The 20,770-nt window shown below is 44.6% G+C and overlaps 2 protein-coding genes across 4 annotated transcripts in view; one reads left to right on the forward strand and one right to left on the reverse strand.

Annotated features, from left to right (window-relative positions):
• Window positions 1–13,829, forward strand: part of ANKFY1 (ankyrin repeat and FYVE domain containing 1) — a 36,505-nt gene extending 22,676 nt beyond the window's left edge. Inside the window, exons 14-26 of one of the 2 annotated variants that reach the window (XR_008745587.1) lie at window positions 799–952; window positions 1,891–2,059; window positions 3,277–3,395; window positions 3,735–3,891; window positions 5,027–5,227; window positions 6,273–6,449; window positions 6,887–7,034; window positions 7,296–7,386; window positions 7,723–7,847; window positions 8,072–8,218; window positions 8,717–8,807; window positions 9,995–12,217; window positions 13,037–13,829. Coding sequence is in view for 1 of the 2 variants with exons in the window: in XM_055794572.1 (XP_055650547.1) it covers window positions 799–952; window positions 1,891–2,059; window positions 3,277–3,395; window positions 3,735–3,891; window positions 5,027–5,227; window positions 6,273–6,449; window positions 6,887–7,034; window positions 7,296–7,386; window positions 7,723–7,847; window positions 8,072–8,218; window positions 8,717–8,807; window positions 9,995–10,127 (1,712 nt within the window). In the remaining variant the exon portion in view is untranslated. Of the gene's footprint in view, window positions 1–798; window positions 953–1,890; window positions 2,060–3,276; window positions 3,396–3,734; window positions 3,892–5,026; window positions 5,228–6,272; window positions 6,450–6,886; window positions 7,035–7,295; window positions 7,387–7,722; window positions 7,848–8,071; window positions 8,219–8,716; window positions 8,808–9,994 lie in introns of both variants that reach the window. The other variant, XM_055794572.1, reaches the window with a different exon arrangement.
• LOC101911879 (neuferricin) lies at window positions 13,589–20,677 on the reverse strand. Of its 2 annotated transcripts, XR_008745588.1 has the most exons (5): window positions 20,356–20,677; window positions 19,813–19,953; window positions 19,152–19,338; window positions 16,538–16,939; window positions 13,589–13,631 (listed from the first exon to the last, which is right to left on the reverse strand). XR_008745588.1 is itself a non-coding variant. In XM_055794573.1 (4 exons), exons 1-4 carry the CDS (start codon window positions 20,603–20,605, stop codon window positions 16,726–16,728), a joined length of 792 nt encoding a protein of 263 aa, XP_055650548.1. In that variant the 5' UTR covers window positions 20,606–20,677; the 3' UTR covers window positions 14,328–16,725. The 2 variants fall into 2 exon arrangements, 1 of the variants encoding a protein (XP_055650548.1); XM_055794573.1 differs by lacking the exon at window positions 13,589–13,631 and having other exon boundaries at window positions 14,328–16,939.
• Window positions 20,678–20,770: the final 93 nt, after the last annotated feature.

A 20,770-nucleotide genomic window follows, 5' to 3' on the forward strand; every position in this document is an offset into this window, starting at 1 on the left:
AGATGCTTCGTTATCTGAAATGTGGAGGAGTGGTTTGGGGAAAAGATACTTCTGGCTACAGCCAAGTGACATTTCAGCAGTGTCAGGACATTGTCAAAAGGAAGAGGTGGTGTGGTCACTACTGGATCAGTTTAAGTGTGGTCCTGCTGAACTGGCAGCAGCAGCTGTATGGGAGATGACTAATCATACTCTGGACTTCAGATGTGGCAGGATGCTTAGTGATGTTACTCTGTACAGGAGTGCTAGATGTCATCCACATGTAACAAACACCTTTACTGTCCAGGCTTTTCACTTCCCTTTCCAATGAAAGGCAAGTAAAATGCAGCTTTCTCTCAACCATTGCTTTTATCTGGCCCTGAGACAGGAGGAACTAACCTAAACATCTAATACAGCAATATTCAAGGGAATAGCTTATGAATGTAATACCAAAGTTAATAATGTATGTTGGGACAGAAGTCTGCAGTGATATGAAGGATTAAGCTAGGTATGGTTTAAGCAGGACTGTACTACATTAGGTTGGCAGAACTAATAGGAAAGCTCTGCTGTATGCCAGACCGTATCTTGTGTCTTAGAGCAAGACAGAAGGACTCGGTAATCCATATTCAGTAAGTCTGTAAATGAATATTCAAGCTGGGTAAAGTCATGAGTTGGTTTAGCTCAGGTACGTAAATCTTAGGCTCCAGCACCGATTTGGTGCATCTGACTAATTACTGAAAACAGCTTGAAGGTTTATTTGTTAGTCTTCAGTGTCTGTCTTACAGAACTGTAGGTAAACACTAATGAGCTTTAACTCTTTAGGCATGCACACAATAGCAGCTCAACTGCTTGGATCTGGGGCGTCCATAAATGACACAATGTCAGACGGACAGACTCTGCTCCATATGGCAATACAGAGGCAAGACAGTAAGAGTGCACTCTTTTTGCTGGAACATCAGGCAGACATAAATGTCAGGTAAGATCTGAACTGATACACTACTCCATGGATATGTATGTAGGAGCAGGTGGTGATGACTGCCTTATGATATAGCGGCTTGAAGCTGGTTTCAAACAATGATTTGTGCATTGTTATGCATTTGCTTTTTTTTTATGGCACTAGTTATGGCTGAAGGATTATATATGTGAACTTGGACCTATATATAGCCCCATTGGTCAGTACCTCCTCTTGAGGCTGCAGAGGGAGGTGCCACTTAATTCTAGGTGGAACAGACAAGTAAGTCCTAGGGACATGGTAGTAAACTTCTGCAATCTCATCTGTTTGTGGGCTTGTTGGAGCTGCGTGGTTTTTGCCATCGAAAACTAATCAGATTTAGCTCCAGCAACAGGGTTGTGATAGAACTTGCCTCCTGCCTGTCTCATAGACAAATTGATATTGGACTTGCATTTATCTGCTTATGTGACTGACAGGCTGTCTTTGAAATTTGGCAGTCTATGCTGTAATCAATGTCATGGGTACAAACTGCCTAGTACTGCTGTTCTAACTTCAGGTTTTTAATAGTTTGTGTTTTTGACTGTGCTTGAAGTGTTACCACAGTGCAGACAAAGCTCTTTGATTCTGTGGCAGTAGGCTTGATCTGAAGGAACTCAGTTCAAATAACGGCTGTGCTTAAGGAAATGGTAGTGTCTCTGAGCTAAGAATACTAATGTGCTTTTCAAACTTCCGAAATCAATCACTTGCTCCTTAAGGGCGGTGGGCTGGTGAAAGGTCAACTACATAGCTGTGATCAAAAACGAACATGTGTGCTTGGCTGTAGAAACACATGGTCTTACCACAGCAGAAGTACACTGCTGTGTTGTATAAGGAGATAATTCTTGGCTTTACCAGTAAACTACTGTAATGTGAGGCCTAATTTTATAATACAGTAGTAACTCACTTCAAACTACTTATTGCAGAACACAGGATGGAGAGACTGCCTTACAGCTAGCGATAAAAAACCAGCTCCCTCTTGTCGTTGATGCCATTTGTACCAGGGGAGCAGACATGTCTGTGCCAGATGAGAAAGGAAATCCTCCTTTATGGCTTGCCTTAGAAAATAACCTGGAAGATATTGCATCAACTCTGGTAAGACCGTCAATTGACTTAATTTAGTTTCAGGTTTGTGCATCTTGCTAGCAACAAAGGGCTCACCAGCAAAAACAAGCTCAGTGCATGAAAAGAACAGTGTAGCCTTATATCACTGTCTAACTTCTAGAGGTTTTTTTTTCACCAGAAGTTCCTTTTTCTTGGGAACTCTTATGCACACTGTAGTCTGCACAGCCAAATATCTTGCAGCCACTGTAATAAAAGTATAGAATATGCTATCTGGATTCCTGATCCTGGAAGGAGTAAGGATCTACTAAAAATGTTAGTCTGTAGCATACCAAACTTGTATAATGATCAGCTTCTGGAGTAAAACTGAACACCCATGTGTATACTTTGGAGTATGTGCTGGGTTTTGTTGCATCTTTATAAAGGTTGCCTTGATAGAATTTTTAAGACTTACATTTACTTTAAAGGTTACTGGTGTGCAGGCATAGGTGATCCAGTAGACTACTTACGAGATGCAAGTAGATGTCCTTACGTCTCCTTCATAAGGAAGTTACTGAAAGCTTTGTCTCTATCCAGTTACTGTCTGCTAGAGACAACTGTTTAGAAGCTGTGCTGATGACCTGAGAAATAAAGCTTGTAACTAAATACTTGACTGACTGTGCTGGTATTTAATAAGAATCTTTACAGAGTCAACACTGAAACTACCTGTGTATAGACCTTGTAAATAGTTTGTGGAGTCTTAGTCTGAAGTGCCACTCCTTGAGTAAGGACTTCTGTAGTGGAAAAATACAAATACCAGGAATGCAGTTCCTGAAAAAACTGTCTCTGTTTAGCTGAATGTATAGGAAAGCAAGGAAACAGGCCAGACCTTGCAAGGCAGTGTCTGCTGATGCTGTTTGACTTGCTGTAGGTGCTTGTCGTTGCTGAAAGTAAGATAGGTAACTCTTAGCCAAACTGGTTTAAGACTTGTCTGTCAGAGTATTTGGGTGACTATCTGAATTGTTAGTAAACGCTACATAATTGAATATTATGTAGTAGACAAAAAACCCATATTTTTTTCTTTCTTTCTTGGTCCAGAAGACATTAAAATAGCTTCCTGAAATTTAGGGACTGTCACAAGAATAGATAAACTATCAGAAATTGTTTCTCTAATGAATAATGTTTTGGAAGCATTAGTAAAGGACTATATAAAGTAGTAGGAGCCTGCTGGAGACAAAACCTTCACTGCCTCATTGTGCTTCTCCTTCCAGGTTAGGCATGGCTGTGATTCAACCTGTTGGGGGTCAGGACCAAGTGGCTGCTTACAAACTCTTCTTCATAGAGCTATTGATGAAAACAGTGAACAGATAGCATGCTTTCTTATTCGCAGGTCAGACCCCCTTTTAAAATACAACCCTTCTAATGTGCATGTACATATTTTCCTGGCATAAATTAATTGAATGCCATTTTGAGCCAGTAACAGGTATGTGCTTCACTAGACTTTTGGTGGGTGGATGGCACTTAGGGAAGTCTGACTAATCCTAAGGCATGTTCTGTTAGCCTTGTTAGCATCATGTTTTTGATGGCGTGTCAAATTAAAACCAGGAACTTGTACTTTTGTAGAATGTCAGCAGTTGCTGGATCAGCTCTTTTTCTGACTCTTGTATGCAACAGTTTAAAAAGTTTACGTCTAGGTGAAATGTAATTGACTGTATTGTGTTGGTTTTAGTGGTTGTGATGTGAATAGTCCTAGAAAGCCAGGCCCAAATGGAGAAGGAGAAGAGGAAGCTCATGACGGACAGACACCTCTACACTTGGCAGCCTGCTGGGGACTAGAAGAGGTGATTCAGTGCCTTTTGGAGTTTGGTGCCAATGTCAACGCTCAGGTATGTTGAGAAGCTGTGCAATTTCTTCAGAGTTGATTCTTTGCCTCTGATGTAGTGCGAACAAACTTTCCTTTCAGCTGAGTATCCTGCTTGATAGGAAAAAATTCACCGAATGGTCAGGGTTGGAAGGGACCTCCTGGAGATAATCTAGTCCAACCCTCTGCTAAAGCAGGTTCACGTAGAGCAGGCTGTGCAGAACAGTGTTCACTTGGGTTTTGAATGTCTCCAGAGACGAAGACTCCACAACAGCTCTGGGCAGCCTGTTCCCACGCTGTGACTACATCCTTCTGTTACAGCTGCCCTGGTGTGATGACTGGCTGTGGCTCTACTTTCTTTCCTATCCCTTGTTACCAGATCTAGTGCTTATCTGCCCATGTGATGGGTTAATTCGAAAAGCTATGCTGAAGGAAAATAATGACAGAAGGAAACTTCTTGCAGGGTTAGTTTTCTGATGTAATGATTGGAATTCAACTCTTCTGTCCCTAGTGTGAATTCAAGGCAGGAGCAGGGCTGGATTTTGTTGCAGCTAATCATTAGATCAAGTATCACATAAAACTCAAAATACTCTGCTTTGTTAGTATGTTTGGGAAGTGCCCTCAGTTACTGAGTAAACTGAGGTGATGTGAGTATGAGTAACTTGATGTTTTACTGCACAGTAATCCTTAAACAGAAGCTTGACAAATAGCAACAAAAATGACTGCATAACACTTCTAGGTCCTTATGGATGCTATTGAAAAATGATATATAAATGAATGACAGAACAGTCACGGAGCAGCCATGGTTGTAAACTGCAGCTCAGTACAGACAAGTGATTAAACGCCTAATTTGAATTTGCTAGACTTAGGTTTGAATGCTCATCTCTGCCCCCAAAATGTCTGACTTCATGGGAAATGTTATTCTGAGCGACTTAGATGCCTGTATAGCACAGGATTGAGGTCAACCTATTTGGAGAAACAAATACCAATTTGCTTTACTTACACTGTGGATTTGAGCTCCCACTGCAACTGTTTGATGTCCCAGCTGAAGGCAGCTGGGCATGTCACAGAACTAAACTAAGCTTCCTCAACCCTTACCCTTCAGAATTAGGGAAGGATTTTTGTGTTAATATTCATCTAACTTCCTGGTTTCTTTCTAGGATGCTGAAGGAAGAACTCCAATCCATGTTGCCATTAGCAACCAACATAACGTTATCATTCAGCTTATGATTTCACATCCAGATATTAAGCTAAATGTACGTGACAGGCAAGGAATGACTCCCTTTGCATGTGCCATGACGTATAAAAATAACAAAGCAGCTGAAGCAATTTTGAAGAGGGAGCCAGGAGCTGCTGAGCAGGTAAGCTGGAAGTACTCAAAGCATGCTGGTTATCTTACTGCAGAAGTTTGTAGTTAACAGGTGTTCCACAAGCAAATTCTGCTTTATCCTTTTGTGGCTTTACATGCAATGACATTCACTAGAAACTGGTCTTCTGTAGCAGGATTTATTAGGAAACTGTAGATGTGTACATGGTATTGTGTGAGTAAGAACATGAAGGGGTATCGCCTCATTAAACCCCATCTCTTCAGTACCGAACTGAGAAACAGGCGTATTTGTATGCAAGGAGGAAGTTTTAACTACTTCTGTCTTGTGCTGGACTAGTACAAAAATAATCTATTACTGACCTCTCCTAAAGCTATCTAAAACAGAAACCCTGACCTAAAATAACTGAATAATAGATGTTTTGCTGCACTACTGAACTATAAAAGCCTCCACCATATCTTCAGGCTTCTGGTGTGATACTCGGGCAGCTGTTCAGGACTTTCTTCCTACCCTTTGTAAGTTTAATTACTAGTAAAGTATTTGAGTGCTTAGTGAGCTCTTGTATCTAAAATGTTGTTACAAATACAGCCAGTTCTAAATGTGCTTTAACATCAGCTTCAAGGCAAAGATGAAAAACAATACACATTTGATACTAAGCCAAAAAATGAAGACACTTTACATCAGTGTGCCGGGACCACATGTTGCTTCTCTGGTGTTAACTGCCAGATTGACTCAAGTTTGTTTCATTTAACTGAGTTTATCATTAACTGCTGCTCAGTGCTGAAGTACAAGAGCTGTTAACCTTCTATCTGTCACAATTCTCTCCAGTGCATGGTCAAGGAATGACAAGGTTGTGAAGTAGAAATAAAGTTATCTGAAGCAGATTGGAGTGAGCAATTGCAGCTGATAACCATCAAGTAACTGAACCGAGAAGTTATATCTATCAAGTCTCTAATATCAAGCAGTGAAAGCAACAAGTAGAGGGAGCAAGTATCTCTTAGTGAAAATACGTCCTACCACGTAACAATTTGTTGTACTACAGAAATAATGGATTTCATTTCATGTGCCTTTTCTGCCACAGGTTGATAATAAAGGTCGGAACTTCCTACATGTAGCTGTTCAGAACTCGGACATTGAGAGCGTGCTGTTCCTGATAAGTGTACAGGCTAACGTAAACTCTCGGGTCCAGGATGCCTCCAAACTAACACCTCTCCACTTGGCTGTACAAGCTGGCTCAGAGATCATTGTGCGTAATCTGGTATGTACTGGAGAGTCATTTTTCCTCTAATCAAAAATGCATATTCTAACTTGATGCACGTAGCCTGTAGACTAGAAGAGTTGGCTGAAGGTGACACCACTTTTTTCTGAAGCAAAACTCAAGACTTGCATATCAAGTTCCCTTAGCTTGTACTGCTAGGTGGGCTGCATCAGTAACCTTTATATGAGCATGTTTGATTTGCAGCAATCACTAAATAGGGTGGCTCGTTTTAAGGGAAGAACTTTACCTTGCTCTTCCTGCAGACTTGACCGTGAACAGAAGTTGCACCAGCTCAGTAATGATAGCATTTTATATATGCTGGAGGCCTAAAAGTATCTCTGTACAGTGGAGTCTTGTGTGCTTCATTCACAGAAGTAAACTGTTGGCTAATACCCCTGAAAATATCTTTGAACATAGTCCTTTTTGCGTCTTGACAGCTGCTTGCAGGTGCCCAGGTGAATGAACTGACTAAGCATCGTCAGACTGCTCTGCACTTAGCAGCCCAGCAAGATCTGCCCACCATTTGTTCAGTCCTTCTGGAGAACGGAGTAGACTTCGCAGCCGTAGATGAAAATGGAAATAATGGTAAACTTACAAAGTTACATGAGTAAATGCAAATGCTTCAGTAGGTCTGTTACTGTTATATTCTCCGTGATAGGAGGTAGCCCACTGACTGGGCTCACTCTTCAAAGGTGATAAAGAATGAAAGCCCAGGAAATGGGAGGTTGTGGAAGGACTTTGAGAGGGAGGGTGGGGGAAGTAGAACGGGCGTGCTTAATTTTATTGGGCTGTAACTATTGCTGACATTAACTACTTCAAATTCTTGAAGCTTCTCTTACTTTTCAGCTCTTCATCTGGCAGTGATGCATGGCCGTCTAAACAATATCCGAGTCCTCCTCACAGAGTGCAATGTAGATGCAGAAGCCTTTAATATTAGGTAATTGGTATAGTCTTAACAGACTAAAAGAACCACATTCTATTTTAAAGTATGTGCTGGTATGACTAGATTAAAAAACCCCAAAGGTTTGCCTTGGATTGTAGCATTTCTGCACTAAATCTGCAGTGAAGTGTGCAGAGCATGCTGTGTTTAAATTGTGTGGAAATCTTATACACCAAGAAAAGGAAGTAAAAGTAGGCAGCTGTGTGTGATGTGCTGAGTGAGTTAGGTGTAGCATTGTTTTATGTCAGAACCAGGCTTGAAAACAAGGAGAGTTGGATGAGTAACTGCAGTAGCAAGCAGGCTTTGATCAGAATAACAAATTCTTCTCCCCAGAGGCCAGTCACCGATGCATATTTTGGGACAGTACGGGAAAGATAATGCAGCAGCCATCTGTGACCTCTTCTTGGAGTGTATGCCAGAATACCCTCTAGACAAACCCGATGCTGAAGGAAACACAGGTAGGTGAGATTCAACCGCTATTAAACTTGAAAGTCCCTCACGTTGTATTAATGGTATGTCACACTTAAAGCTGGAATAATTGGCAGTAGCATGTTAAATACAGTAAGATGCAAACATTACGTGGAAACTTAAAAGGACTAGAGATCTTGCTCTGGACTGAGTGTAATTATAATACAGACCTACCACTCTGTTAGCAGGCAAGTGTCTGGCTCTTATTTTTCAGTACTCCTGTTGGCTTACATGAAGGGAAATGCTAACTTGTGTCGTGCAATAGTGAGAGCTGGGGCTCGTCTCGGAGTTAACAATAATCAAGGAGTCAATATCTTCAACTATCAAGTTGCTACAAAACAGCTTCTCTTTAGACTGCTGGGTAAGCACTACTTGCTACATTTGGAAAGTGGTTTTTTGCTCGTGTGTTGAGGTACTTTGGTGGAGGAAGGAACTCTGGAGATCTGTCTCTGATCACAGTAATTCCAGAGGGGCTGAAGTTCTGAATATTCTACAGCTTTAAATGGGTGGGTAGAAATACTAATTTTTTTTATGAGCAACTGAAAAGTTGCACAGTGAAGACCTGTCAAACTTTCCTATCCTTCTAGAAAAAGTAATATTTGCGGAGACTCCTGGCTGGTATTGTAGTCCAATACAGTCTTGAAACCTAGATACTGCTGTTTAACTTGTGGTGTATAGTTGCTGTGGGTAATGTGTAGTGGCTTTCGTCAACATTACATTGCCTACAAACAAGAGTGCAGCTACTGCCAGAGTAGCTAGTTAATACCGAATGCAGCATAAAACTGGAAAAAGCCTCCTTAATGTTACAGTGTACTCGAGTGTCTGAGCCCATTTTGCCTTTACATTTTGCCTTTAACAGATATGTTGACAAAAGAACCTCCCTGGTGTGATGGCTCCAACTGCTATGAATGCACTGCCAAATTTGGAGTCACGACAAGAAAGCATCACTGGTAACGTGATACAGCTTGCTGCGCTTATGAGGAAACGGATTCCTCTTCCAAACGTGGCTAGGCTTGTTCCTTCTGGTGGTTTAGAAAACCTCTGTGTTAACGTAGGGGTATAACTAATCTAGCTGAAACATTCCACCCTATCCTAGATCAGCACCTTGTGGTCTGACTAAAATCATATCTTAAGGAGTTTGTGCACTTGAAATCACGTCAAAGTTCCTGTAGCAAAACAGCAGATATGGATTGTTCTAGACTCCTTTCTGAGAAGGGGTTTAGGTGTGGCGGGATCCAGACTTAGTCGGTGGTTTATGTCTAAAGGATTATCTAGGCAGTCAGGTGCCTTTATATGGCTTTTCAGAGGTTCAGCGTGCTTATTCCCAGTTCACTTACCTAGCATCTGATGTGACAAGCCTTCTCTCAACCTCAAGGAGTAACCTTGAGAGGCATCCCTGCTCGAGGGGAGGTGTTGGCATGCAGCCTGCTGCCATGCAGGGTTGCTCCACGGCCCTGGGCTGACCACTGTTTATGGAGTAAGACTATTGACTTAGTCATATTTGCATACCAGCTGGATCTCGGCTGGTACATGCTCAACTAGCCCTCAGCTGTTGAGCAAGGTCTGTAGCCCGTAGCTATTGTGGTGTTATCTGTCTCCCCAGAGTCCACCTTAAGCCGGATGCAGTGACCTGCTGCCACTGGTGGCTATTGCTTAAGCTGAAAAGGGGGGAGGGGAAAGCACGCTGCCACAGTGATGGGGCTGACCCGTTCTAAAACAGGTGACAGATTTAGGCAGCCACTGCCAGCTTAGGTTAGGGGTGCTGTTTGTAAAGTGAAAATGACTGAAGGTGCTGGTATGAGTTGCCTTTTCTTAACTAGTCTGAACTTGTAGAAAACAAGCTGGGTTAGATGGATGTTAGGCTAAGGTTTTTCTCTTATCCCAGTATTCCAGAGAAACTACGCGTGTTGGTTGAAGTCATATTAGGTGACTGACTAGTATAGAAGCAGTGTGTGCGTTTGGTGTTAGTATTAAATTATTACATGAGATGTGTAAGAAGATACAAGAAAAATGTGGCATTTCAACTGCTACTGTACCCTTTATAGTAATACTGTCGTTGATAAAGAATATCAAACAGTAAACCCCAAGTGTTCACTGTGAGTGAATTAACTTTTTCCCACCCCTCTTCTGTCAACAGCCGACACTGTGGACGCCTGCTCTGCCATAAGTGCTCAACAAAGGAGATTCCCATCATAAAATTTGATCTGAACAAGCCAGTTCGAGTTTGCAACATCTGCTTTGATGTCCTGACTCTGGGAGGAGTCTCCTAGTAGGCTGTGGAAGTAAAGGGATTCCCAGTCAGCCCTCCTGACAGCAGCTCTGCTTACAAGCCCTCTGGATAGGGAAGAGGAGGCCTATACGTGTCTTCTGCAATAGACTGAACTAATTAAGGACCCTGTTATGATATATTCCGGTATAAATGACTTTGTACGACTGTAAATGTATTGGGCTGTGATAGACTTCACTAGGAATTCGAGTGGATCGTTGAAAACCAAGTGATAAAAGAATTTAGACCCTCTTCTAGTTGCAGTGGGGTATGGAAGCTAAAATTGTTAGGCTGGTGTTCGAATCGACATGAAACAGGTCTGTCCTTGATATGGTGCTTTGTACTGAGCAACTCTATTCAGTCCTGTGGCTTTCAGGCTGATTAGTAGAGATGGCATTAAGTTTCAGGGTAACCAGGTATCTTTCTTTGCTTTGTCTTAAAGGATAAATGTTCCCTTTCTCCAGAGAAGACTTCTTGAGAAGCTAGGCTGAGCTGTGGCAACCACTGTTCACTTAAACTCTTGAAAAATGGGAGTAGTTGTTAAGTATAGCTCAAGAATTGTGGCCTTACAACAGAAAGCTTTACAACAAACATCTGATGCAAAGCAGTCAGAATTGCAGATCCACATCCGAATACCTCCTCAGTAAATGTCTCATGAGCTTTAGCATGTTCAAGAGAAGCGCAAGATTGTTTAGCCAGTAAATACTCTTGCTCATACCAGTTAGAACTGTCAAGGTCTACTTTGTTGCACTTTCGTATTTACGTTGCTAGTCCTTCTAATTCCGGTAACTTGTATAAATGAAGGTAAGTGCGCTGAAAGACCTGACCATATGCTAGATGGAGAAACACTAGAACTGGTTAAGTAGTTGTAACTCGGAAAACAGCAATAAATGCTGATGTGCATTATGAATCCCATGAGGGACAGTAGCACTTTACTTTGGTTTAAAGACCCTGGTGAACGGCTGTAGGACAGTCAGTAACCCTACCAGTGTAGGATGTGCTGCACCTCTAGACATTAAATTCCATTTTCAGCAGGATTGCTGGTGAGTGGGAGCGCATTTGGAGGCTTCCTGTTAACAGTTGGCCTCTGGCTTGAAGGAAGGATTCCGACCTAGTGGTGCAGTGCCAGACATTTGAATTAAGCTGCAGTATTTTAATCTAGGCTGATCATGCTCTCTTAAACATGCTGAATCTGTAACAATCCATCACCACATTGTCTAGGTAAACAGGAAAGTACTTTGCTGATAGACAAGGTTATGATTTGGTGGGCAAAGGCTTCAGTCAGAAAGTACGTGTGCTTAAGCAAAACTACATGCTATATCAAGGCTGTTTTCATCCCAAGAGATGAACCTAGTTTAGACTCAACTCGGCGTTCCTCATCTCTACTGTGAACTGGTGTGTGTTTATTTAATGACTGTTATCTCCAGTGTACAACGTGGGCGAGCTGGTGGTGCACTGCCCTGTGAAGAATAGTGACTTGTCGGTCTTAGAAGAAGGTGAGATGGTAAACCAGACTGCTGCTTTTGTGGAAGACTGGCTTGGGGTTTTTCCTCACACTTGTACAAAAAAGGATAGGAGAGGGTATAATTGGTGACATTTGCATGTTGAATTTCACATCAAGTCTCACTTGATCTGCACTTTTGATTTTCCAATATGACTATGTTATAACTGGAATCTCACCCTTGTTAACACTAGAGAAGAGTAATGGACAATAATACAAATTTGCCTCACTGTTTAATGTCTGTTGCTGTCACGTTCCAACAGAATGCCCTGGGTAACACAACTGGTCTCTAACACAGTTACTAATATAAATGGTTGTATCTCTGGCAGAATATTCTAGGTGAGAGAAGTGGAGAACAATGATGTCTGAGCATTTAACTGCAAGCTACAGTTTGGATTTTTGAGTGGAATAGATGAAAAACAGTGTACTTCTAGTCTATTGCTTTCTGATATTTCAGAATATCACTGGCTGCAAGTATCTAGCAGTGAAAGATAGCGATGGAAAAGTGCTTTTGGTGAAAGAAGTCTTGGCTGTAGTGTATCCTGTGATAACATGTTGACTTCCTTGGTTTGGAGCTGTGGTGATGTGGAGGGGTAAGTTGTGTGCTCAGAATACCAAAAGATAGCGGCAGAGGAGTGTTCTTCCAAGGCCACAGCCTGTGGACTTCCAACTTAAGTGGAAAACTGCACAACATGTAATTGCTGAAGTGTTTAAACATCACTTTTTCAGTGACTTCTCTGGAAGGGGCAGGGGAACAGGGAGCTCAGCTTTAACAGAGTAAGCAAGCTTTTAAATAATGAAAAATGTAGATCTTGTGAAAATTCAGCCTAACTGGATGGCAGGTTTAAGGCTGGCTAGTTGCTGTTTTTAACACAGAATATTAATTAACTGCCTGAAACTCTGGGAAGGATGTGTGAAACCATGTGTAACGCTCCTCATTTGCTGTTTACAGCCAATATTGTACCAGCTTTCTTACTGAAGTCTGAAAAGGAAAGTTAAGGTTGTCGATAAACAAATGTGTAGCCTGAAGTGTTCATTAAATTTAAAGCAACTAAATTCAATGAATTTGATCATTTTAAAGTGCCTTTGAGATAGTTTCCTTCCAGCCAACTCTAAATAGCTTTCTGCCAGAGTTAAAGGGGAGAAGCTCACAACTCAAACCAAAACGCAAGTTTCCTTCTAGTTCAGCTGAAGAGGCTGACCCCACCAAACAGCTGGTGGGGTCGGTCCTTTATACACTCTGTCTAGTATCGGTCTGAACTCTCAGACCTCAGATTTGGGGGGGTGGGGGTGGGGCGGGGAGTTTTGCTGGCAATGCTCCACTGCAGGGTACAAATACGAATGGAGGCACTTGGTAATGTACTAGTGGTCAACACATTTCTAACTCTACTAAAAACTGCTCTTCTTTGTAGCATACTACAGTTGTGACCAAAACCCCAACCCTTGTTACCCCTGCTGTCTTTAAGTGGTATCTATTTACTCGAGACTCAAGTCTGCCAAGCGTTGAACAACAGGGTAAATGGAAAGCCATCGGCCGTCCCTGGGAAGTGATGCTGTCAGAGCAGGCTTCAGGCGCTTCAACAGGGCTACGTGGGAAGTCTGTGGTGGTTTGTAGCTTTTTGTTCTGAGCCTGGATTCCTCTTGATTGCAGTCATCCAGCACTTACACAAGCACAAAATGTGGACTAGTTTCAGTTTTAATTTGTCTCTGTAAAAGGTGTAGTCACTGTTTCACACCACTAAGTGGAGTGAGAACGTTAAGTGTTGAAGGTACTAACAGAGCATAACAAATTGCTGGCTAAAAGCTGAGAGATGCCTTAATGACTTCCTGTGCTGGAGATGAATGGCTTGTACAACTTCTCATTTCTCACGTAGTGCTTATAAATTAGCCTGTAACAATATTGGAGGCCAAGGCTGGATTTTTATTTTTTTTTTTGTAGATCAGATGTTAATAGGTGAGTCCTCTTTCCTGTAACCGGCAGAGTTGGGTACTGCAGCAAACTCATTTCTAGAAAAATCAAAGCTTGTATGAGTGACAGAAATAACTCGAACCTTCCAATACCCTCTGAAATAGAAAAGGAAGTCTTAGAACAATGGCATTTTATCTGCAATGTTTGTCTGGAGTCATTGTAAAAATGTATTTTTCCAATATGCATTACTTTGTTGTGTAATGATTCTACTTGTAATAAAATGCATAACTAGATAATGCATTGTGAGGTGGAAACCTTGTTAAAGTATCTTCTCCTGTAGAGGCAGCTGCCCCTTTGCAAGCTATTCTTTACAAGCCACAAGGAAAACTAGGGATGCAACATGCAATTGGGCTTGACAACTGTTCTAAAATGATTCCAGGTATTCATTTTAATGTTGTGGAACTGCTACAACCATTCTTTTGGCTGACAAGGTTTGGTGTTCTAGTTTATACCATACAGTCATCCTGAATGCCTTATACTAGACACAGAGATAATCATTCTTATGAAACAATCCTAACTTCCTTTAGGCCAGAGCTGGTTCATGGAGTAAATAAGTTCTTGGCTTAGATCAGTTTCAAGGGCTGAGCCGAGTTGACTCAAAGCAACATACTAAGTGTGGTCAGTTGTATACTGGTGGGCAGCTTAGCCTCCTGGCAAAGCCTAGAGCTGCTGCAGCTTGGCTTCAAGAAAAGGAAAGCTTCAGTGCAATAGCAAAACCAACCAAAACATCTTGGTGAGTGTGATGTGTTAGTCTTTTATTAATAAAACTTTACTAAAGTACAGATGAACACTGAGCTTTATTAGAGCACCGTCTGTGTTGACCTGACCCCTGTGTAACTGTCACTATTTTCTTCCCACCCTTTTTACTATGGGAGGATCTAGCTGAGCTTTTAAATTGGCGTAGAAACAAGATAATCCTGGAGCACTTCAGGCCAGCGAGGTTGTCTCCTTGTTTGCTTTAATAGATGACTTATTCCTTGTGCAAGATAAAATTTTCCTCCATCTTGGTGTTTCCCAAACACTAAACTGAAATTGGTTTTGAACCAAGTTTAAGTTACAGCACCACACTCCCATCTTGCCTTGCTGCAGCATGGGGTTGTACTGCTTTTGGGGGTTTTTTATGATATAGCTTTTAAGATCAAAAGCATCCCCTCAGCATTTCAACATAATGCTTGAGCACAGAGCACATTACAGCGAGATGAGACTTGCTTAGAGGTTACATAGCTAATGCACCTCTGCTAGGCCTCCAACTTGTGACATTGACTTGCCTTTACAAACTGCTTTTTACAGTATTTAATTACCTGGAATTTACTGCAACTTTTAAACAGCTTTAAAAAGCTACTTTAAAGACACTTGCCAATCAATTTAGGGGATGGTTTGACCTTTAAATGCTAGTTCAAGAAGACACATCCAACAGCACATGATGCGGTGATGCTTGGAATGCCCCCTGAGTTGCGGAGACAATGAAGGATGGCTTTGCACCTCTTGCCTGCGGATCTTACACTGCTTTACCTTTAGGTTTGTCATGCGAGAGGAGCAGCCTGCTCCTGTCCCAAAGACAGCACGAGCCCAGGGCTGGGTTTTTCAGTTCTGCCACTCATCTAAACATATGACTTCGCTGTGACTGGTAAGAGCTGATGCATCTGCCTGAAAGTGTCTTCACTTCTCTTCAAGATTTTGGTTGAAAAGAAAACTAAACAACAAAACTAGGTTTACTAAAAAACCCTACCCACCACAACCCCCCAAACGTATTACAATAACCATATGCACGTTTAAATGGCTGTACAGCTATTATCAGTGTCAGCTGCAGCCTCATCGTAAACATCGTAGGTGAAAAGCACTGTAGTATGTCCTGCTGTGACTGCAATGAAGTGATTATTCTCTACTTTGAAGCAATGCTGCCAGGCCTCCTGTAATCTTAATACTTATTAACTGATTGCTTAGATTTGTGGGACTTTAGAGGTGCTAGTAGCTCAAAACTAACTGAGTTTATAAATGCCTTCCAGCTGTTTATAAATAGGTGGCAGCTGCCTTAAGGAACTGAACACAGTTCAGCACGGACCTGTGCCGCTGCTGGGCTCTGTGTAATCTGAGTGTCTCTCTTGAGGCTCCACCTAGACCAGAACCTAACGAAAACCAGCAGCTGCTTCCCTGCAGCCTTGGGTTTATAGCACCTAGGCTCTCTGCGGGTATTCTCTTGTCCTTTTCAGCCCCACGCAGAAACAGTAATAACTTGCCCTGCACATTTGCCAGCTGTGATAAAATATGCACAGACTTCAAGGTTACAGGCTGATGGACGTGGTACCAGATGGGAGGAGGCCATATACCACAACGGAAATAAGAGGCAGATGACAGCGGGATAGTCGTGTTGCCACATAGCTTTTGTTAAACTACCAATTCTTGCTCTGAGTAGTTTGAAAGTAGTGAATCACAGGACCAGGAGGGTGAGGTTAATATAAAACAACAATCCTCATTAGGTGGCTTCCAGTATCATCTTTGCACAGTATCTAATGCAAACACTAAATGAGGAAATACAGCTGTGACCTTTGCCTTCTGTATTCCAAGAATTTGATAACGCTTTTGTATAACTAAGCTGCAGAAGTTCCTAGATGCTACGTACCTTAACTGTTGGAGAAATTCAGGCTTCTCCCTGCTACCTTTGAACTCCTTGGAGAAAACCAGGTGGGAAGGATGACCAGCATTACAAAGCTGCAGACATAGTTCAAGCAAGTGGAGGACTGTGCATAAACAGGTCAGTGATGCTGCAGCAGTTCTTGTGCTCATTACCTCACTACCTTAAAACGCAATACGTTGCACCCACCACTGCGCATGCAAGCATCAATTTCCTGACTGCACAATGAATCAGTTTTTAAATATAATTCAGGCCGTGCATCTTAAAAATTTGTTGCCAGATGTAAACATACCATAGGAATAAAGTACATACCCTGTTACTGCTTTTTAGCCACTAACTTGGCTAAAGTATTTCCTCCATTTCATCTCCAGCTCCGCACATTAAGAGAGTCACGAGCAACATGAATTGTTAATTGCTGCCTTTGCACAGATGGAACGGAGCCGGAGCTGCCCCCTCAAAGTGCGATGTTTGGCTGCAGGACTCTGCCCCCCTGGAGTCAGTCACACCTTCAGGACACACTGCTCGGCCAGCGGATGGCAGCCCTCGTATTCCTCCAGGTGAGGGTTATCCAGATCGCCGCGGTTGTTGTGCTCACTGGAGGCCGGCCAGCCCCACGGGGGACCAGTAGTCCTCACGCACACGCAGTGACTCCCCCGCGAACCAGGTTGGTACAGCTTCCGAGGGACTCCAGTCCAGTCTCTCTTCACTCCCCCACTAACAATGGAAAATTTAAATAAATTACAATTCAAACCCGTGAAAATGCTTCTAGTGAATAGAGAACTGTTAGAAAAAACCCAAGAGAATCTGGGAGAGTTAGAACTAACAATACGCCACTGAGGTAGACTTTGCTGTCAATAGCCAACACAGCTTTCTGAGACCTCCTTATTGGCTGTGCTTTGGACACCTGTGGCCTGAAGCTGGTGTCATCACTGCTGCTACATGCTTTCGCACTTCCGAGAGCAACCAACTTCTGCTTACCGTGTTTCTATTGCTGGAAAAGGAATCATAGCCTTCTGTTACACAGCGTGTCTAATGGCAAAATGCCTTTTCTGGGGGTAGCTAATTGCTCACAGGTGACCACATGCCACCTTCTGTGCCTTGACTGAACACAGTGATTTTGAGAACTAGGGCAGAAGCAAAAAAAAAAAAAAAATCTCAAGTACCTCTGCAGCTACTTCATGGTGTCTCTTATGGGCCAAATCCTGCCTGTTCCCCCAACCACAGCCTCTTTTAAGCCTGTAAAACTCTTTACACAAGTGACTGCCACGCAACACCCAGTCCCAAGGCTGCACCAAGCTCATTCACACATAGAAGCAATTCCCCCATGGTACGCAGTGCTACTGCTGTACCGAAATGAAATGAAGCCTAAGCATTTCGTGGTGTGGTCTGTGAAATGATCCCACCTTCAAACAAAATATTCCCTAAACTGAGAGAGGAATACAAGTAAATAGGCCAAGCAGGAAATGACTATTCAATGTTCAACCTCATTTTTATGTGGTTTTAAGTGAAAACTGTTGTGGCAGTAGCCTGTGAGACAGGCTCTGAAACTCTCTGAAAAACACAAGCTAAGCATTGCATTCCCGATAGGTGAGAAGGCAGCAGATGGTCCTAGTGAGGTTTCTGTCCTGTTTCCCTGAGAACAGCAGGCTTGTGTGCACATGTGGCAGTTCTGAAACCTGATTTGGATTCCAGTGTGACACAAGAATTTTTGCCCCAGAAATAAAATTCCTAGAAGTATTAATGATTGGGATAAAACTTTGGTTTCCTTTTACCCGCTCACCAGGTCAGTGAGCAGAGTAACTCTTTGCTACCTCATGCTGGAGAATGTTTTCACTAGCCCAACCTACACCTCTGTGCAACTCCAGACTGGGTGGTGGCTATCAGTGGTTGCTGGGCAGGCAGAGAAAATCTAGGGACTCCAATTCACACAGCAGCAGTGGCTCAGCCTGGCACAGCAGAGAACAGCACTGCTGCTCCTTGCCGGTTGGCTCTGCCTGACAGAAAGCACAGCTGGGGGGGTGTTGGCTGATGGCAGGCTGAACATGAGCCAGCAGCATGCCCAGGTAGCCAAGGCGGCCAGTAGCATCCTGGCTGGTATCTGAGACTGTGGCCAGCAGGACCAGGGCAGTGATCATCTCCCTGTACTTGGCACTGGTGAGCCCGCACCTCAAATACCATGTTCAGTTTTGGGTCCCTCACTCCAAGACAGACACTGAGGTGTTGGAGCGCATCCAGAGAAGGGCAACGGAGATGGGGAAGGGGCTGGAGCACAAGTCTGACCAGGAACAGCTGAGGGCACTGGGGGTGTCAGCCTGGAGAAAAGGAGGCTTGGAGGAGACCTTGCTCTCTACAACTACCTGAGAGGAGGGTGTAGCAAGGTGGGGGTTGGTCTCTTCTCCCAACTAACAACTGGTAGGACAAGAGGAAACAGCCCCAGGGGAGGTTTAGATTGGATATTAGGAAAATTTTCTTCACGGAAAGGGTTGTCAAGCACTGGAACGGGCTGCCCAGGGAAGTGGGGAAGTCATCATCCCTGGAGGTATTTAAAAGACGTGTAGGTGTGACACTTAGGGACATGGTTTACTGGTGGACTTAGCAGCGCTGGGTTATTGTTTGGACTCGATTTAAAGGTCTTTTCCAACCTAAATGATTCTAGGATTCTGTGAAAATTCGTGGACAGGGGAAGGGACCCTGCCCAGCATATTCCAGCCCTGCCAGCACTCAGCACATTAGGACCAGCCTATACCCTTCTGTGGAGAAGTCAGTGGACCTCACCTACAATGGAGTATGGTGGCTGCAGGAGCCAGGACATCTTTCTATGCCACTCCTGCTAGGAGAGCCAAGGACAAAGCTCAAGACATCCAAAAAAACGGCAGAAATACTCTGCTTCAAAGGGTCCAAGTGTGATGGCAGGAAGGCAGTTTACCTCTGTCTGGAGCACCAGAATCGGCTGCCCTTAGCAGAATTCCATTCAGAGTTGCAGGGTGGGAACTGCTGCTTCCTCTGCTCACTTTCTGCTTGGAACTTGAGAGCCTCCTCTATCGCAGCCTCAGCCTGCCTTAAGGCTTCTGTTGGTGCCCCATCTTCATCATAGAATCTGCCCACAAGCTTCCCTGGGAGAGAAGATCAGTTAAGACCGAAGTGTTTCCAGTCAAGGAAAAGGAATAGTTCCGTCTTTGTAAAAAAATAAATCATTATTTAAAGACAAAAAGGGATCTCACCATGGCCCAATTTTAAAACTGAACTGAGCTTACATCCTTTCCATTACTGGATCACACAGCAATTTATACATATTAAATCCACGCAGGGCAAGCTTAGGCACAGCCTCATTAAAGATCAGAAAGTCAACACCACTTTCAGCTGCAAAACTCAGAAGTCTTTCCCAACCGTGCACCCTATTCCCCAAAATCGTTCCCCTGTGCTGCTGCTCCTCCCGTCCCCTGAGCCTGGCTCATTTCAGTGCTCGCATCTGATGAAATGATGAAAAGCAGGACAGAGAGCTGCGGCTGACGGCCCAGGGCAAGAGAACCGTCCAGTTTTGCCTCCAAGGTGGGCAGATGAATCTCACTCCAGCCAGGCCCACCTACCCACGGGGTTGTAGCTGTCACTGTAGAAGGACAGCCAGCTCTGGATGGCGAGCATCTCGCCGGGCGACAGCGCTGAGACATCGTCCACCAGCCCCGCTGGTGTGAAGTCACCGGTGGCAAACGCTCTGGTGGCATCTCTCCCTGCGAGGAGGCAGGTGGTGAGGCCCCCCCAGAGCCCTGCCAGCCGCCCCTGAGGCCCTGCCAGCCCCCCACTGCCCCGACCCCCTGACAAGGCCCTGACAACCCCCCCTGAGCCCCTGACAGGGCCCTGCCAGCCGCCCCCGAGCCCCTGACAACTCCCCCAGCCCCCACAGAGCCCCTGACAACCCCCCCCGAATCTCTGACAGGGCCCTGCCAGAGCCCCCCTGAGCCCCTGACAACCCCCACCAGCGCCCCCACCCCCCCCGAACCCCTGACAGGGCCCTGCCAGCCCCCACAGAGCCCCTGACACCCCCCCCCCCCGAATCTCCGACAGGGCCCTGCCAGCCGCCCCGAGCCTCTGCCAGGCCCAGGCCGCGGTAGCCCCCGCCCCGCCGGAGCTACCTGCGAGGCCGCTGTAGGCGCCGCCTGGGCCGTAGTGCCTGCGGCCGCGTTCCACGTCGAACACGCGGCCCAGCACGGCGAGGTAGAGCCCGGGTTCGCCCGCAGCGCCCCGGTACCGGGCCAGCTCGGCGACGCTCAGCAGGCGGCCGCGGGGCGGCGGCGGCAGCAGCCAGGCGCGGGGATCGAACCCGCGGCCCAGAAGGCAGGCGGCCCCCAGGCACAGCAGCGCAGCCGCCGCACCCCGCCACATGGGGCCGCACCACCCTGGCGGGCGCCTCGTGTGCCCGACCCCTTTCACGACACTTTCCTCGCCGCACGGCAGCGTGGCGGCGGCTGACGGCAGCGTGGCCGGTGCCGTGGGAAAGAGGCGTGACGAGCCTTCCCACGGCTCCGTTTTACGGCGGGTGTCGCGCAG

This window comes from Falco peregrinus, chromosome 2, assembly GCF_023634155.1.
Source record: "Falco peregrinus isolate bFalPer1 chromosome 2, bFalPer1.pri, whole genome shotgun sequence".
NCBI lineage: Eukaryota > Metazoa > Chordata > Aves > Falconiformes > Falconidae > Falco > Falco peregrinus.

Excerpts from the sequence above, each read along its gene's own strand:
- LOC101911879 (XM_055794573.1), bottom strand. The coding sequence starts at position 20,605 with ATGTGGCGGGGTGCGGCGGCTGCGCTGCTGTGCCTGGGGGCCGCCTGC. Across the intron at positions 19,954-20,355 it reads CGCCTACAGCGGCCTCGCAG|GGAGAGATGCCACCAGAGCG; the intron begins GTAGCTCCGGCG and ends GCCTCCTCGCAG. Across the intron at positions 16,940-19,151 it reads TTCTGGTGCTCCAGACAGAG|TGGGGGAGTGAAGAGAGACT; the intron begins GTAAACTGCCTT and ends TTCCATTGTTAG.